Here is a 17,726-nt window from a genome sequence, read left to right on the forward strand (position 1 = left end):
TACTATTAATGCTGGTTTATTTAAGTAAAAAATTTTGAATGTGATCATATCTAGTCAAAATGATAATCACATCGTTGAGGATTAATCTTGAGTCAATCTATTAGACAATATATCACATTTATGTAATATAAATTCTAGTTTTTTCCTGATGGTGACTGAAATGCTGCTTCTAAAGGCTTTTCAATGGAAAGGTCACATTAAAAAGACGCGCAAACGTCTGTCCAGCACCAAGCTGTTGCTTTTGGGGAAAACTACATTACCCAGAAGCCTTTTCTACAACAACACAACCACGGGCTGTGCTCAGCCAATCAGAGCCGGGTCCTGCTGCTCTCCAACTGACGTGTCGCATTGGATTGTTATTGGGGGAAAAAAAACACGGAGCTTCTTTAGATGCCATTTCTTTAACCAGCTGAAACGATGGCTGAACCAAGCAGACAGGATATTTCTGCCATTTTCAAGCGTCTGCGTTCCATTCCAACGAATAAGGTGAGTTTTTATGAACGAGAAACGTTGGGGTGTCTTTAACAAGGAAGTCCGCTAAAGCTAATGAGATATATGACACGTCGCACTTTGTTAAAAAAAATGCCTGCTGGCTCCTTTTAACCAGATTAGTCAGCTCTTATCCGCTTTTTTGTCATGGTAAATTAGCCTGACTGGTGGAAACAGGTTGTTAAGACATCCTAATTATGTCCTGGCTACAATTTAGTTGAAATGACCGTTTTTTAAAAGTTAATTACTCCAAACAGATGTAGCGCTAGCCAAAACGGATAGACGCCCGTCTCATGAGTTTTGTTTGTTTAGGCTTAGTTTTCGGGTGTATAGTCCAAACTAAATACTGACACACGTCTCTTCTGGCGCCGTTAATGAAAATAAAGCATTTACAGTTTTACTGTATGCTACTTTAAATTGTAATTCAGACCCAGTCGTCCACAGCTGTTTGAAAATAAATGTGCTCCAGACCCTCACAGCTGTTTGACTGGTGTCGGACTATTGATTTAGAAAAAGTGAATTCAGATATTACCTCGTTTTTGTGATCAATTTTTGCTCTTTGGTCTTCAGGTTTGCTTCGACTGTGCAGCTAAAAACCCCAGCTGGGCCAGCATCACCTACGGGGTGTTTCTCTGCATAGACTGCTCTGGGACTCACAGGTCATTGGGAGTGCACCTGTCCTTTATTAGGTAGGACTCTTTCCTCTTCCAACAATTGTTCAGACTCTTGACAAACTGGATGAAGAGCGCCTGTGGGCAATTTTCGAGTTCCCAATCTAGACTTTGACTGGACCGTTTCAGTATACCTTCATCTAAGCCATTCTGTTTTAATATTTATGGAACCAAGCTTTGTTACACTCATTTAAATTCATTCATACATTGCAAAAGCACAATCTATTATCAAGTATTTCTGGTGTAGTTTCTTGTACATATTTATTAGTATACTTGAAAACATACAAGTAAGTTTTCAGCAATAAATCTGTGCATGTTTTTAGTAAATAATTCCTTAATTATTCATATTTCTTGCTGAAAAGTTATTTGTAAGTTTGTACTTTGTACTTTCCTCTTCAAGTGTACTGAGATATTTGAATTTTGTGTATTATTATTTTTTGTTTTCCTCTTTTCATCAACTTATTCTATTGTTTTAAAGTTTTTGCACAGCATTTTAGTGCTGTTTTAAACCTGTTTTTACTCTCTAACGCTTTGTCTGTTCTGTTACGCAGGTCCACTGAGTTGGATTTTAACTGGTCATGGTTCCAGCTTAGATGTATGCAAGTGGGAGGCAACGCCAGTGCTGTGAGTGCCGATGGAAGAGAGGAAACCTTCATGTTCCGGCGTCATTAGAAATATGTTGAATCTTCTCTGTTTGTTTTTGACTCTGCTTCGACAGATTGCATTTTTCAATCAACATGGGTGCAAAGCTGGTGCCGCCAATGCTAAATACAACAGCCGTGCCGCCCAGCTGTACAGGGAGAAGATCAAAACTTTAGCCACGCAAGCTACCAGACGTCATGGCACTGAGGTACAGCGAACAGGAATCTCTGGCTTCCTGTCTGGAAGCCAGAGATTTGATAAGCTTCCTTTGCTTATCAAACTTTAGTTAAAGTGTCTAAGCTAATATTAATTGCTGCTTTTGCCTTTTTCACTATAGCTGTGGCTTGACAGTCAGGGTCCTCTTTCTCCAACCTCACCCGAGGACAAGCATGTGGACTTCTTCAGTTTGCATTCACAGGTAAAGAAATATCCCAAAGATCCCATTGTTTTATGGTTATCATGTTTTTTTTTTCAGTGCAATGGTTTTAGTGTTCATTTATTCTGTCTTTGAATGCTTTTTGCTCCTTATGGTGCCTTAAAACTTGACTTTTTTTTACAACTTTTGCAGTTTATTTAGCTAACAATATGGTAGAGATGTAGATTTAGAGTCACTGTATTTTTTTATGATACGTTTATTGTAGATTTTGGCTTTGCCTGTGAATGAAAATGATTATTCAACTTAACTGCAATCACAACAAAGGGGTAATTGTTGAGAAATCTCCACATATTTATGCTGATGCATCAGTTATTCCTCTGTATGCTTATACTCTCCAGTAAAGGGTATTTGAGTGTTTTAGCCTTTCTGTCTGTCTTCCAGGATGTGCCTGAAAATCTAAACATGGCCAAAATGAGTCTCAGCAGCCCCACACTAGAAAAGCCTTCCACCGATGAGAAAGATGAGGATCGAAATGGTATTTGTAGTCAGAAAAGATCTCTCTTTGTCATTTTTTTTTTAAATGATCACCGATCCAACAAACATGCATTTTGATTTCAGGAAATTCAGAAGAGGGCCCAAGTGTTGAAATACTAAGCGTTTCCCCAAAAGCAAATCCAGGTTTATTTGAAGTTTTGTTTTTATAAACGATTCCCTTTAACGTATTTAAGTACTTTTTTTTTTTAAACTCTTGTAATAATTGTTGAAAAAGTAAACTTGTTGTTTTTGTTTTCTAGAGCCATCCTCACTTCTAAAAAAGAAGCCAGCACCTGCCAAGAAAACGGTAACTAGAAAGACATGTTTTGGAAACTAATCTCCTATTCATTCACTCTAATTGTGTGTTTGCAATGAATTCTATTAACTTATCAGCAAAGTTTTGACTATTTTAAGTAATAAACCATTCACGTTGTTGCAGTTTATCAAGAATAACTGAAGCCACCATCGGAAATGTTTAGGATAAAATTAAGAAGTCTATGTAACTGTGAGATTTTTGCTTATTTCCACTGGTAATCCTGGATCTGCCAGATGTATGAATACCTTTTTGGCTTGCATATAAATGCGAAAACTATCAGATTTTTACAGCTTTATTAGACCTATGATGTCTCACTAGCATAATAAAATAAATAATAATCGGAAAAAAAACAGATTTTTTTGTAAAAGTGTTTGAACTTAAAATTTCAGTTTGATCGGGTTTAAATTTGAGTTGTGCATTAGAGTTGATCAAGGTTTGTCGAAAATAGTTACTATTTAAAAAAAAAAAAAAAAGGCAAACTGTCCAAAATGTTGTACAAATTCAAAAAACCCTATTTTTTTTTTCACTATTTTTTTTTCACAATAAAAATAAAAGTTTTTTATTTGAATTTGCTTTCTGGGGGATGTTGGTAGAGAAAAAGGCTTTAGCCATCCAGCCTCTCACAACAGTTTGCTAAGCTAGGTAGGTGGAATCTTTGGTTACTTAGTAACCACTCCCTCACTTCTTTGGTTACCTAGCAACAGCCTGTTGAGTAACTTCCGCAGCAGCAGTTTAAGGTTTCCTCACTGTGCCTCATAACTGCTTAAAAATAAAAAATGGACGCCACCAGTTTAGTATTCCAGATATTTAAAGCAAAAACTAATCAGTAATTATCTATCGGCTGATATTAAGGGCTTGTATTGGGCTACGTTTTTCAGAAAATGGACTCGTCTGCATGAACGTTGAATCTAAGTGGGGTTTTACACACTTTCTTGACGCCTCTGTCTGCAGCTGGCCTCTAAGAAAGGCGGCCTGGGCGCCCAGAAGGTCAGCAGCCAGAGTTTCTCCGAGCTGGAGAAAGCGGCTCAGGCTGCCGACAAACTCCGGGAGAAAGAAGAAAGCTCCGCCACAGGCGCCAAGAGGAACATCACACCTGAGGACTCCATGTGAGAACACCACCTGAAATAACCACTAAAGCATAAAACCTGCCTGCTTTTATATCTCTTCTTACTTTTTCCCTAAGCGCTTCATCCATGCGTCTGGCCTACAAAGATTTAGAGCAGCAGAAGAAAATCGGGGAGCAGAAGCTGAAGGGGTTGGAGGGGAAGAAGAAGGAGCAGGCCGAGCGACTGGGCATGGGTTTGGGTATGAGGAGGTAGGATGATGATTAACAAATCTGTTCGATTTGTCTGGGTCTTGTTCTTATTTGGAGTCTGTTCTGTTCGTCTCTCTGCAGCGGAGTTTCTCACTCCGTCATGTCAGACATGCACATCATCCAGCAGGAGAGTCCGCTCGGAGCCAAGACCACCAAGGGCCGCAGGTTTACTGAGGAAGACGAGTACGACGGGACGTTTAGCTCAAGGTCAGATAAGTCTGTGTAAACACAGTTCAGTTATCATTAGTTTTTATGTTATATACTTTATAAGTTTTTTATTTTTATTTTTTGTTGCAGGTTACTGAAATAAACTAATCCAGATGACTTTGTATTCCCGTAGTTGTTTCTTGATTAGTTGGGGAAAAAAATAATTATACTTACAGCATATTTAGCTTCCAGAAAATTATAAAGTGCTTAAAATGAAATAAGTAAATAATAAATAAAACATGAAGTGTTTTACAGAGTTAAATGAAACTCGACTATGAAATAAGTAAATGTTGAAATAATTTTAAAAAAGATCAAAAGAAAATCTAATCTTGAGATGAATAAAAATAAATCTTGAAAGAAATCTTAATATTAATAAAAAGAAATATTAAAGATTTCTATTTATTTAATTAATTTAGAATAAAATAGCTCTGCATGTCTAATAATTTCCCTCTGTCAAAATATTCTCCATAGTTTAACTGTGGCTGTAGCGTCGCCTAAATAAGATGTTTTCTGATTCACAAAAACGCTGCAGCAGCGCAGTTGGAGTAACATTCTGGTCTGGATATGCAAAATTAAAAATTTGCATGCTATGAAGCAGAAGTCTACTACTAGTTTTAATATTAACTGGCTTTTTTAATGTCTTGTTCCAGACTTTTTGTGGCGAAAAAACCCTTCAAATCGATTTAGTGTTGGAGCATCTTTCTGTTTTTGAAATGACTGAATTATTGTTTGTTCTTTTTAAGGAATGTTTCACGGTTCGAGGATCAAACGGATACCTTTGATAGTTTCTCTATGCGTTGGGGAAATGATGGCGGCAGCGGAGGAGGCTGGATGAAGGAGAGCAAGAAACCAGAGCCGGACTTCTTCATGTCCGCCGCCGTGTCTTCATTTGACGACAGGTAGGATGATTTTGGTATTTATATATTTTGAATTATTTATAGTTACTTTTGGTGGGTGCTGGTCATTTTAGTCCTTCACCAACTTGTACTCTTTGATGGTAAGTTTATGTGTGCAGCACCATTTATAGGGTTATTTAAAGTGCTTTAGGGGAACAAAGAAACATTGGTGTTTACGCATCACTTGAAAAAAAAAAAAAGTAAAACAGTGGAAAATAACATAAAACATGTACCGGTTTTTTTTTTGTCCTGTTTTCACTGGAAGCTTTTACTCTACTAATACTTTATAAAATGCTGTTGAGTTGATTTAATTATAACCTTTATGTGGTTGTTAATCCATCCTGTTCGTTCTCTCTGATCTGGTCATTTCTGATTTCTAACTTTGCATTTTTGGTAACGAAACAGTTACTTCTGTCTTTTCTGCATTTCTAATTTATTTAATAAAATATAAAATTGCATAGAATCAGCTTATATTTTATAGAGGCTATTGTGCTGCATAATCTCTGCTAGTTGGATAGAATCATGTAAAATAACTATTGTTGAAAAACATACAGAAATACTTGATATTTTGACTTAAGACTAAATGGCATCCACACTTTGTAACTTTGATTACAGTTTTTAACTTATTCTCATATTGAAGAGAAATGTGTGCCCGGGTATTATAGACAAAAAATAAGAATGTTTAAGTACGAAATGATGGTATATGATGGAAAATTGATCCAAAATCTTTTAATTTACTAGTTTTTATAAATTTGACTGGAATATTATGATTCTTGTCTTGTAATCTTTATTTCTTCAGCTCAAAGTGTGACAGAAAATGAAACATTAGACTTATTTTACAAATGTAGTCATGTTGAAATGTATCCAAAGTATTCATCTGAGAAAGTTTCCTTTTGAATAGTTGCATTCCTGTGATGTTTAACTTTTTATCAACAGGCCTGTTGCCAGGAGAAAAGCTGACTTGCCATCCTACTCGGATTCTGGAGAAGCTCAGAAAAAGTTTGGAGACGATGTCAAGGCGATCTCATCTGACATGTATTTTGGAAAACAAGACAACTCTGAGGTACAAAATGAGCAAAATCTGCATTTCATTATTATAAAATGAATACAATTATTTCCACATTTTTAGGGAAACTGGAGAAAGAAGCAATCAAACTCACAAATTGATTCACAAAAGTGTTGTTTTAAAAACGAAATGTTTTTCTCTTCAGTACGAAACCAGGACGCGACTGGAGAGGTTTTCAGGGAGCGCCTCGATAAGTTCAGCAGACCTTTTTGATGATCCAAAGAAAGAAACTGGTGAGACACAGCTTATCTTTTTGGTCAGTTTTTATACACGTAGTACAGAGGTTACAAATTTATAAATTACAGAAAATCTTTTGTGATTTTGCATTTTCCGTTTTAATCTCGTTTCTGGACTTCCTCATAGTACTTCTATTCTTTCTAAATGTAAAATTGAGAAATGTGTCGGCAAATAAAAAACAAGGCAGTTGAAATGCATACTATATCAGAAGGAAGTCAGGAGAAATGTCTAAAAGTAGTAGGTTGGACATCCGGCAAACCAGCACCTTGCTGAGGGATTTAAAAGCTCTTTGTTTTGAGACAAGTCTGTCCGTTATATTCTGAAAGCTTTTAGGTAAATGCAGTTTCTTCTCTCGTGTCATCAGAGGAATTAATATGAGCTCGCCCTGCAGTGATTGTGGTAACCATAACAGTAGTGAATGGAAGCACCTGAAAGTCCCACTTTTCTACACATGATCAGTTTGCGTTTTACTCATCAGGGATTAGGTTTTTGTGAGGGAGTTTTCCCATCTGGACCTCTTCTCTTGTGTTTGACTCGCGCTTCATGTTTACAGGAAGTTCATACCGTCTGAGCAACGTGCTGCCCAACGCTCCCGACATGTCGCAGCTCAAACTCGGCGTGCGCTCAGTCGCAGGGAAACTGTCAGTCATGGCCAGCGGCGTAGTCAACACAATTCAGGTTAGTCAAACACTCAACACTCTTTGAATAAAATCAGACTCTTTCATATCTTGTTAATGACTCGGTTATCTTCTGCTTCTTTTTTTAGGACCACTACAACTCCTAAGTGGCAGTGCGAACGTAAATCCAGGAGCTCAGACATCGACGCTCGTAGCAAGTCTGCACGTTTACCACCAAAATTATTCTTTGTATATTTTTGGTATTAAACAACGTGTGCAGATATTAAAAAAAATGGAAAAAGAGATGATTTTTTTGTTTAACTTGGAGACTTGAATATTAATTACTCTGCTTTAAGGTTTCTGGGTTTGTGTATTTAGAAGTGCTGTAATTAGCAGATGGAGTAGCTTCGTGGTGTCATGAAGAGTTTTTCCTTAACATTTTCTTTTTTTTTTTTTTTGCTTATTTATCTGATCAAATCCACATTATTTGGGTTTCACCAGGTCATCATGCCGTTACAAGTTCCTCTTGTTGATTCAGAAAAGCTTGAAAGTGTCCTTTTAGTCCCCGAAGTGCACTTAGGTTTGCTTCCTTACAGAGCGGACCAAAAGACGGCAGAAACCGTAAGGGACCAGATGGGCTACTATTGATTCTTTGAGTTGAGGTCAGACAAATGAAGTTACCAAAAGAAGAAGAACTGATTCATTAAGCTTTCATACAATATGGCCAGAGGTTTATTGACATCCATCTTGAATGTCATTTTTAATTTTGGGCTTCAGTTAAACTACTTTTTTTTTGTTTCGTCAGGGTGAAGCTTTTAGGTAACGAGCAATTTTAGTGTCTTTAAAAATGATGGATTGTTTTGTATAATCATTCCGTCTTGAAAAACAGTTTGAAATGCATCTGTATAAAAAAATGGCAAATAATATTTATGTCCATATTTATCATGGAGTCGGGTGGTTAGCTGAAAAGGCACAAAAAATCTTTAAGACTAAATTATAAATGCAAAACTGGTTTCCTCCTCTGAATTTTATCACCAAAGACGATCACTATATATATATTTTTTGTTACTTAATTACCACTTTAAAAAATCAGTTTACTTCAAGTAGGTTCATTACACTGTTAAAAGTGTTTAATTCAAATTTGGCTGACACTATTGTAATATTAAACTTTACTAAAATTAAACGTGCGCCTTTAATGCTGGTGCGGTTGGGTTTTGTATAAATTTACAAAATTCTTCTGTAGGAAATCTTGTCTTTTTTTTTTTTTTCCTTTTTTAATCTTCGTCTCTGCTTTTTATAAATATAAACCGTCCCATTCTGAAAATTGCCACCTCTTTAGTTAACTAATCTTGATGAAATATCTGTATATATTTGGCATGCAAAGTGGGTTTGACTGCTCGTCCTGGTTCAACTCAATAGTTTACTGGTAAAAAAAAAAGAAACGTCCAGGAATCCACACAGACGGAGCAGAAGTTATTCACTAAACACTGCCGAGGATTTGCTTGGAAAATGTAACAGTTAGGCGTTGGAGCCGGATTTCCTAAACGACCATCTGCTGTTTTTTTGGTGTTTTTTTGGAAGTCTGTTACCGTCCAAAAGATGCACTACTCATACCTCCTAAATGTCTATTATCCATTACTTGACTGGTCAGAGCTATTTTGGATAGGATACATTAGCATGTTTTTTTTTTTTTTATTTTGGAGGCAAAAGTCAAAGATTTTTACACCGTTAACAGAATATTTGTTTGCTCCCATCACCATAAGCCTTGGCCCAAGTATCAAGGTTTTTTTACTTGACCTGATTGTAATGTTTTGGTGTGATTCTTGTTTTCCGTTTACTCAAAATTAGTTTGAAAATTTGCACATGGCAGCTTTGGCCTGGTTGTTTTTGGTCTCTGAGTTAAAGATGCATTTATGTTTGCTTTGTCTCTTTTTTGTATGACGTTTTGCTTTGTTACACGTTTTTCTTTGTTTAATTTTGCATGTTCCCTCTGTAATTCGTACAAGACAAATCCTGAAAATAAGATGAAATCATAGTTTCCAGTAATGGCTGTGTAGTACAGTGTTGTAAAGAGCTTTTGGTTATCATTTATACATAAAATAAAGCTACTGATGATCATTTTGTCCATTTTTGACTCAAGTTTGTTTTGCCTTAACTTTTCTGTTAGCAAGTGGAATTTTGCATGTAGGCAAAAAAAAAAAGTTTAATTTTGCAAAACGAGGAACTAAGAATAGACTGGAAATCACTAAATAATCAATTAAAATGGTAGAATATTTATATAATCCTCTTTCTATTATGAAATTTAATTAATTGTACCTAAAATATTAAAATAAATGCTTTTAATGTTGATGAAATTCGTAAATTCTCTCGCCAACGTGGCTTGCTGCTGCGTTCATGGAAGCTCCTGCTCTGTCGGAACATTTAGTATTTGGCACTGCTATACCTTGTGTGTACATAATAAAAGAGTAACTAAGATTTTAAATTAGGTATGGAATAGTTATTTACGATTTAGGACAGAACTAAAGACTCGAGCAAATACTAATGTATTAGTTGTACTGCTTTGGTACAGTTTGAAGTTAAATTGACCAATTTCCAATGAAGGCAGCACTTTTCCTGGGAGCAGTAGCGGTAACTTTAGCTAATCTCCGCTGGTAAAATCAGATATTTATCGCTTAATTCACTATGAATTTGTCGTTAAGTAGGATATCCTGCTTTTATCTGCTACATATGAAATAACTGACTATATTTTTAAAGATTAAAACCAGGTAACGATTGTTTAAAAGCGGGATTTTATAATTGCGAAATGCCTACGGAAATTAAACAGAGGAAAAAGACGCAGTCTCAAAAGCAAAACGATGAAATGCCGCAAAATTCACCTGCCACCGGTAAAGGCGAAGCACAAAAAGCGAAAACGGAAGACGGAGAGAACAGTGGAGCAAATAAAACGTCCTCAGGTCCAGACATTAAAGGTTTGATGTGTTTACTGTCGCTAGTAGCATGCGGAGTTTTGAGCTGGTAAGTTAGCACATTTATAGTTTTAAATTAATTTTCCTTTGTGTGTTGCTTCTTGGCTGAGTGCGTTTTGTGCTTCAGGGTGGTGCTGCAGCAGAATGAAAGGTTTTCTCTAATGGAAGAAAAGTATAAAGCTCTGCACGGGAAAACTTCCAGCCTGTTGGACATGGAGGAAGAGATGGTGAAAGTTTCCAAGAAGGTACGGCTGGAGTTGGAGTGAAGCAGCTGCTAAGTTAAGAGGCCATTTCTCTCAAAATGTCTGAAATATTTTCTTTTAATTTTAAAGCTTAGTGTAATTTAACCCGAGTCGTAGAAATAGTCAAGTAATAAGCAAACTATGCGGCTTGTTTTTACCGCTACAGCAGCAGGGTTGCCAGATCTGACAGTTTACAGCCTTAGATATAATCTTGTAACCTACGTCATCGATTGCGTTCAGATTTGTGACATTTTTTGTTGTTCTTTGTTATATTCTGACCAGAACCTGATCCTATTGGGACTGAGAAGGACTTAAGGCTCTTTGACTACAATCGGACTTGAGTTTTTTGTGTATGTCATTTTAGTTTATGATGTTGCCCTGGGATTTCTGTTTTTGTAGTTAGTGTCACTACTACAAAGTGACACTTGGTGAACTGTTGACTAATCATTGATGATGTCACGTTTGACAGATTCTAGAGGTTAAAAATAAATGTACTAATGAGGTAAGTGCAATGGTATGGGATTTTATTAAATGTTTTGTTCTTTTCTGCCACACAATAACTATTTCGAGATAATTTCTCTGATAGCTTTATAAAAAAAACAACAAAAAACCCCACCTAAAGTTAGTTTTTACAGCCAAATGTGTTGAAATCAGCCCAACACTGTCACTCATGAAAGAGTCAAGCAGCTCCGCAGAAACCGCGCTCCTTTTCTGTGTTGCGGCTGTAGCTCGTTGCATCCGAGGACGACCTTCAGGCGGTGCTCTCTACCGTCTCCACGGTAACCAGACTCCAGAAGGACATCTCCGCCCTCCACGCCGTCGCCATGGCGATGCAGGCCGACGAGAACTCGGCGTCCCGCGACCTGCAGGCGGTCAATGCCCGCTTCCTGAACGTGACGGAGACGTGGCAGGAGCGGCTGGCCGTCGTCACCGCGGACCTGGCGGCCCTGAAGGCCGAGTCCCGCGAGGCGCACGCCGGCGCCACGGAGCGGGTGAACGAGGCTGAGCAGAGGGCCCGGGCGCTGGCGAAAAGGCTGGAGGAGCTGGAGGACAGCACGAAGAGGAACGCCCGCGTTCTGGACCGGACGGAGGACGACGACGCCAAGCGGGCGCAGGAGCACCTGGACTGGAACACCAAGCAGATCCACAAGCTGCAGGAGCAGATCGGCAGCCTGAGCAAGAGGGAGGCCGAGCTGACCTCTGAACTCCAGGAGCACATCCCCCGCGCCCAGCAGTGCGAGGAGCAGCTGCCGAAGGTGGAGGAGGCGGTGCGCTCCATCCTGAAGCTGAACGGCGACCTGAGCGGGGCGGAGAAGCGTCTGGAGGAAGTGACGCTGCAGGTGTTCGGCACCGAGGACAGCATGCTGAAAGCTCTGAACGAGATCCTGGAGATCAGGCAGGAGCTGGACCGCCTGCAGGCCCACAACAGCATCCTGAAGATGAAGAACGAGTTGTCCGTGGTCAAGGAGGCGGTTCGTGAACTCACCATGGTGCTGAGGGGAGACGGAGGCGGGACCCTGACCGACTCCGGCACTTTGGAGGATGAGGAGTGGAAGGACGAAGAGGAGGAGCCGTGGCTGGAGGAAGAGCTGAGCGAACTGACTCCTCATGATGACGCTTAGGGCTGAAACGATTAATCGCGATTAATCAGGTTTCACAGTTAAAACTCTAAAAGGTGTTTGTGATACTTTTGTTGCAGTCAAAGCTGAATTCTTCTCTGATCAGGTGGATGTGCAGCGACAGTTTTCTATAGTTCTGACTCGATTAATCGTGATTAATCGTTTTCTTTGGGTTTTTTTAAGTAATGGTCAACTAATTTCTGCAAAAGCACAAAATCTTACCAAGTATTCTCGGTTTACTTTCTAGTGTAAATATCTTAGTAAACGTGAAATAAGACAAAAATAACTTACAAGTTACTTTTTAGCCAGATATCGTTTACTTAAAAATAATTTCTTAATATTGATGAATAAGTCCTTGTTCCATTGGCAGATTATTTAAAACATTTCCACATGTTAAAAGTTAATTTATCTGCCAATAGAACAAGTTCTTTTTAATCACGATTTACTTAAAACAAGCCCCTATATCTTGCTAAAAAGTTGCTTGTAAGATAGTTTTGTCATATTTTCACTAGAAACTAGACCAAAAATACTTGGTAAGATTTTGTGTTTTTGCAGTGTTAGTAATTGATTAATCGTTAACCGTTGTATACAGACTCCAAAAAAAGTCAACTTGCTGAAAGAACAACACACTCAGAGCAGAAATTAAACCAAAATTGTGCAGAAAATATACAAATGTTTCATTTAAGACAAAAAACCCTCCTTTGTTTCTTTTGTTGTTAGTTTTAGCTTCACTTTGTTATAAAGTGAAGCTTTATAACAAAGTGCATAAAGTTAATCCAATTGAGGTTGGATTAACTGCAACCTCAGTTAATCCAAAATTAATGAATCAGTCCTACAATGTGTTAAAGTCTAGCAGAAAATCCTGAGCTTTTCATATGTTGATGTTAGAAGTAGAGGTGTGCCGATCAATCGGTCACCGATCACAATCGGGCCGATTTCCGTGAAAAAGTGTATGACCGGTGATCGGCGATCATTGTCTCTTGTTGCCGATACCGATCACCTGCTTGTCATTTCGCAGCCTGCCTGTGCAGCTGGTCTCTTTCCTTCACACTGCTCAAACGCGCAGCAACAAATCCTAAGCGATGTGTAAATATAACGCACTGAGTGAATGGGGAAGTTTGCGTGTTGCGGCGGAAAAATTAAAGCTCGTCAAAATGCATCAACACGACAAATCTAATACGACATAAAAACAATGCCATACTTGAGGAGTTTGGCTACATCGAGACTCACTGCAGTAAAAAAGACATATGGAGGATAAGATAGCAGGTAAAGCAGCGCACAGCTACAAACACTCACCCGGATTAGCATGACGGTCAGAAAGCTAAACAAATAACCCGCAAAATGATTTAAGTCTTCGAGCTGCAATACAAGACGCTGGTTCTGCTCTCGCTGTTGAACCGCTGCTCCGCGCTACAGGTAGTAATATTTCACAGACGGAGCACCGCTTCTGCTCCACATGGTAGTGACTCTCACACCGAACCCCTGTTTAAAGCTGCAGCATCAAACTTAAAAAAATACATTTTACACACTTGTTAAAACTTTTGCTGTCCTAACATGAGACAAATAATCTCTGAAAAATTAATCGATCTCCTCCCTGCTCTGCATAATTACTCCGCTCAGTTAGAAACAGCCACTCAGAACTAGCAGTAATCAGCTAGCCGCCATGCTATCAGGAAGTTTTCATTCAGTAACTCTGGATTGTTTATTGTAATGGATCCTGTATTTGCCTTTGAATGTTAAGTTTTATACTTGAACTTTTTGGCAATGTTGAGAGGTTTTATTTTGACTTTTTGCATTATTTAGCCTCTTCAGAGCCTTCATATGTTATCAGTCTGTTAAAGATAGTATTACTGATAGCAGTACAATTTGCACAATGCCTGTTTTGTTTAGTTTTCTTCTTGAAAAAAGTTATTAAAAACAAGTTTTTGTCTAAATTAAGGTGAATTCATGGTCAGTTTTTCCGCATAATGTAACCGGTAGTGTTTATGATAAAAAAATAAATAACTAATAATTATGTGATCGGTATCGGTGATCGGTATCGGTGATCGGCCCTCATGGGTGATCGGTATCGGCAGGAAAAAACCTGATTGGCACATCTCTAGTTAGAAGTATTTATTTTAGCTGCAAATAATCAATAGTTCCCTAAAGAAATGCTCTTATTGCATTTTAGACAATAACATGTTAATGTTCTTCTTTAAACATGGAATTGAATTGTTTATTTTCATTTTTAATACTGTATAAAAAGGTTTAAATGATGAAAAATCTGCAGAATAGTTGACGTTACATTACATTAACGTTACGTTACAGAACGTTACTGACTGTTTTCTCTTGCTGGTTTTTAGTTTGCTCAAGTGTTTTATTGTACTCATTTACCTCAGACGTTGTTACTGTACGCTATCGAGTTCACAGCACTGATGAAACATTTGATGTCAGTCATACAGATGCGCAAAGCAACACTTTTATTATTTTTCATTTATTTTTCAAGCACTGAAAAAAGTGAAAGCATTTTGTTTGAGTTGATTCAATAAAAAAATCATTTTGGAAAGAAAAATAATTGAAAAGATGATTTTTTTTTCTCACTGTCTGATGTTAAATCAGATTCAATGTATTTTGTTTTAGGTTATTGAACGTTACCAAAATTATTCATATTTACTAAATGCCAGAAAACGTAGCGAGAATATTTTTTTAAGCGATCTTTTTTTTACTTTCTTTGTATATTGTTTGTTTGACATTTAATTTGAGCAAGAATGTCATTTACCAATGATTTGTTTGGGTTGGTTCGATGTAATGAATATTTATTCTTAATTTTTCTGTGACTTATTGATCGGTGTAAATGAAATAAAAATAGTTTTTTCATTTTTTTGTTGTTGTCAAATTAGTGTTTTGTTTTCGGACCAGTCTGGTTTACAGACATTTGAAAATGTAAAATCTTGTTATATTTTAGTTTTATCTTGTACCTGCTGTAGAATATAGAATAATACCACCAAACATAAATAAAAGTAACAAATGAAATCAAATAATAATGAACTGAAACTGTCTTTATTTTTAGTTAATTTGCATCGTTTTTGAGTCCAGTTTGGTCCTGGAAAAGTTTGGAAACTCACCTTAAAAATGCTTGAATTTTACTGTGTAAAAAGAGAACAAAATCCCTGTTTTTTTTTTTTTATCCCAGTTGTTTACGTTTTTGTCTTCTGGGTGGTGAACTGTACTTCCTGTTTCAGTGTGAAACCGTGCAGCAGATGCTGGAGGGTCTCGCGGCCCAGCCGGGGAACCTGCAGCCCCGGCTGGAGGCTCTGGAGCGGGACGTCGTCCAGCTGAACGACTGGGCCGCCGGGCTGAGCGGGAAACGAGCGCAGCTCCACGGCAGCTTGACGTCGCTGAGAGACGCGGTGACGCAAATCGAAGAGCGAACCTCGGCCATTACAAAGGACTTCGCCAACAAGGTGCGTTTGATTTTTTTTTTCTTTTCTCGTAAATATGTTTCTGGAAAAATGTGAATGATTTTATTCATTTTTCTCAGTGTTAACACAACTTTTTCCTAGTTTTTAAAGAAGAATTGTCTTTTGAAGAGTTCTGTCCCGAAGTTGACAAAAACCCTTCATTACATTGAATCAGTCTTGGACTTTAATTTGTTCTTTTGAATGTTTCTTATGAACTCCAGTCTGAAATACAGGTTGTATGTGCTTTTAGGTCTGCATACACTGCAAAAACACAAAATCAAGTTTGTTTGTTTTTTGGTCTACTTCTTAGTGCAAATATCTTGAAATAAGACAAAACTAACCTGCAAATAACTTTTCATCAAAATGAAGAAGTTTGTTTTAAGTAATAGATACAGGTGGGGAATTATTGTATGATTTATCATGATAAATTTCTTAGAAGATTTTTGATATATCGCACGATAAATCCCAGTATTGTTAAAAAATATGATTAAAAGTTTTTCTATGTTTTCCACAAAAGCATCAATAAATATCAGTAAATATGAATATGATTAATTTATATCTCTATATGCAGTTTAGTGATATAAACTTGTTTGTGGCACTATAAATTCTGTCTTAGTTTTTTTTTAAATTATCATTTTTATCGTAATCACAATAGTACCACAAAATATTGTGTTAAAATTCTAACTCCTCATCATCGATATTGATGAAATTTCACTTGAAATAAAGACGATTTTCCTATGTTATAAGTGAAATAATCTGCCAGGGGAAGTAGAACTTTTTTTATTATTGACTTAAACTGTTATCTTGCTGAAAAGCGAATTCTAAGTTAGTTTTGTCTGTTTTCAAGTGCACTAAAATGTTTACTCTAAAAACTAGAGCAAAAGTACTTGGTAACATTTTGTGTTTTTGCAGTGTACGTCTTAATTCCTCTAGTTTTTTCTGTATTTATTTTCTTATCAACGCCTGATTGGTGGAGCTGTGCGTATATTTTCTGGTGCTGGTTCTGCAGGTTTCCTCTGTCAGGACGGACGTGCGTCGGATGGACGGTCTGCGGTCCGAGTTGGACTCCGTGTTGTCGCAGGTTGGAGAGCTGGAGGACAAAACCGGTCAGGTGGAGCGCAGCATGGTCAAACGCATCGGAGACGTCCTGGGCAGCAGCGTCGACCGAATCTCCAGCCTCCGATCTGCGTCCGAACGCAACACCAAGGCCATCGACCAGCTCCGCAAGCGAATCCCTGAGCTGGTCGCCGTGGACGACCAGATATCAGACCGCCTGCGGGAGCTGGAGAGCGGCCGCGCTCGCCTCGTACGGACGCTGACGTTCGCCGCAGACCTCAAACCGAAGGTGGCGTCCATTAAACGAGACTTCGGAGCGTTTGAGCCGCAGGTGTCCGACCTGACGCTCAGGATCGGGCGATTGGCGGAGGATCTGTCAGAAAGAGAGCGTGAGATCGCTGAACTCCGACAGACTTTGCTGAACCTCACAGCAGTGGAGGGAGAGTTAAGTGTTACGACTAAACAGGTCAGTGAGATAGCTGATTTGTCTGACATCGGAGAGATGCAAAACCTAAAATAGTTATGTTTTATATCTGATGATCACCTGTCAAACTACTGCAATAAACATTTTTCATAAAACAAATCACAAACTAGCCGCTTCGCTTGTTTAAAAGCTAGCTTCTCCTGCATCTGATTGAACAATAAGAAGAAAAACATTCATCAAAAGCATCTCACATTATATTTCTATTATTTCAAATTGCAAAAACAGCCTACATAGTGGTCGAATAATGACCAATAGCTATTGGTTTGTTTTCAGATTTTCCTCATTTTGGGTTTATAAAATGGGGGAAAAACTGGAATTCAGAAAAATTAAAATGGGAAAAACTAGATGTGAATAATTTGTTGCTCTAAATCAGTCGACTGCCGTTCTGGTCATGCATTTTGGGTCGTCATCCACAGAAGCATCCCACAGCATGATGCTGCACGTCACATCCTTTTTTAGCATTTATTTAAGCAGACAATTACCTAACACTTAGATTTTGTTGGTTAAAATACACTGAAATCTGTGGCTGCGAATAAAATGTAAGAAGGGTCAA

At 38.0% G+C, this 17,726-nt stretch overlaps 2 protein-coding genes across 3 annotated transcripts; both read left to right on the forward strand.

The window, feature by feature from the left end:
• The first annotated feature begins 293 nt into the window (after nt 1-293).
• Nucleotides 294-9,484, forward strand: arfgap3 (ADP-ribosylation factor GTPase activating protein 3). Its single transcript, XM_008400546.3, has 16 exons — nt 294-486; nt 1,060-1,178; nt 1,712-1,784; nt 1,879-2,010; nt 2,140-2,220; nt 2,620-2,713; nt 2,797-2,856; nt 2,973-3,019; nt 3,980-4,134; nt 4,212-4,343; nt 4,425-4,550; nt 5,294-5,449; nt 6,383-6,509; nt 6,658-6,745; nt 7,303-7,427; nt 7,516-9,484. The coding sequence occupies exons 1-16, from the start codon at nt 418-420 to the stop codon at nt 7,531-7,533; spliced, it is 1,602 nt and encodes a 533-aa protein (XP_008398768.1). The 5' UTR covers nt 294-417; the 3' UTR covers nt 7,534-9,484.
• Nucleotides 9,485-9,966: 482 nt separating this feature from the next.
• ikbip (IKBKB interacting protein) lies at nt 9,967-17,272 on the forward strand. Of its 2 annotated transcripts, XM_008400548.3 has the most exons (4): nt 9,967-10,381; nt 10,460-10,577; nt 15,415-15,636; nt 16,643-17,272. In XM_008400548.3, the coding sequence occupies exons 1-4, from the start codon at nt 10,170-10,172 to the stop codon at nt 17,207-17,209; spliced, it is 1,119 nt and encodes a 372-aa protein (XP_008398770.1). In that variant the 5' UTR covers nt 9,967-10,169; the 3' UTR covers nt 17,210-17,272. The 2 variants fall into 2 exon arrangements, with proteins under 2 accessions (XP_008398770.1, XP_008398769.1); XM_008400547.3 differs by lacking the exons at nt 15,415-15,636; nt 16,643-17,272 and adding an exon at nt 11,303-15,253.
• The last annotated feature ends 454 nt before the right edge of the window (nt 17,273-17,726 follow it).

This window comes from Poecilia reticulata, chromosome 23, assembly GCF_904066995.2.
Source record: "Poecilia reticulata chromosome 23, P_reticulata-male-v2, whole genome shotgun sequence".
Taxonomy (NCBI): domain Eukaryota; kingdom Metazoa; phylum Chordata; class Actinopteri; order Cyprinodontiformes; family Poeciliidae; genus Poecilia; species Poecilia reticulata.

Coding starts and splice junctions, on each gene's coding strand:
- arfgap3 (XM_008400546.3), top strand. CDS start 418: ATGGCTGAACCAAGCAGACAGGATATTTCTGCCATTTTCAAGCGTCTG. Junction 487..1,059: donor GTTCCATTCCAACGAATAAG/GTGAGTTTTTAT, acceptor TTTGGTCTTCAG/GTTTGCTTCGACTGTGCAGC. Junction 4,551..5,293: donor GACGGGACGTTTAGCTCAAG/GTCAGATAAGTC, acceptor GTTCTTTTTAAG/GAATGTTTCACGGTTCGAGG.
- ikbip (XM_008400547.3), top strand. CDS start 10,170: ATGCCTACGGAAATTAAACAGAGGAAAAAGACGCAGTCTCAAAAGCAA. Junction 10,382..10,459: donor GCATGCGGAGTTTTGAGCTG/GTAAGTTAGCAC, acceptor TTTGTGCTTCAG/GGTGGTGCTGCAGCAGAATG. Junction 10,578..11,302: donor TGGTGAAAGTTTCCAAGAAG/GTACGGCTGGAG, acceptor TTGCGGCTGTAG/CTCGTTGCATCCGAGGACGA.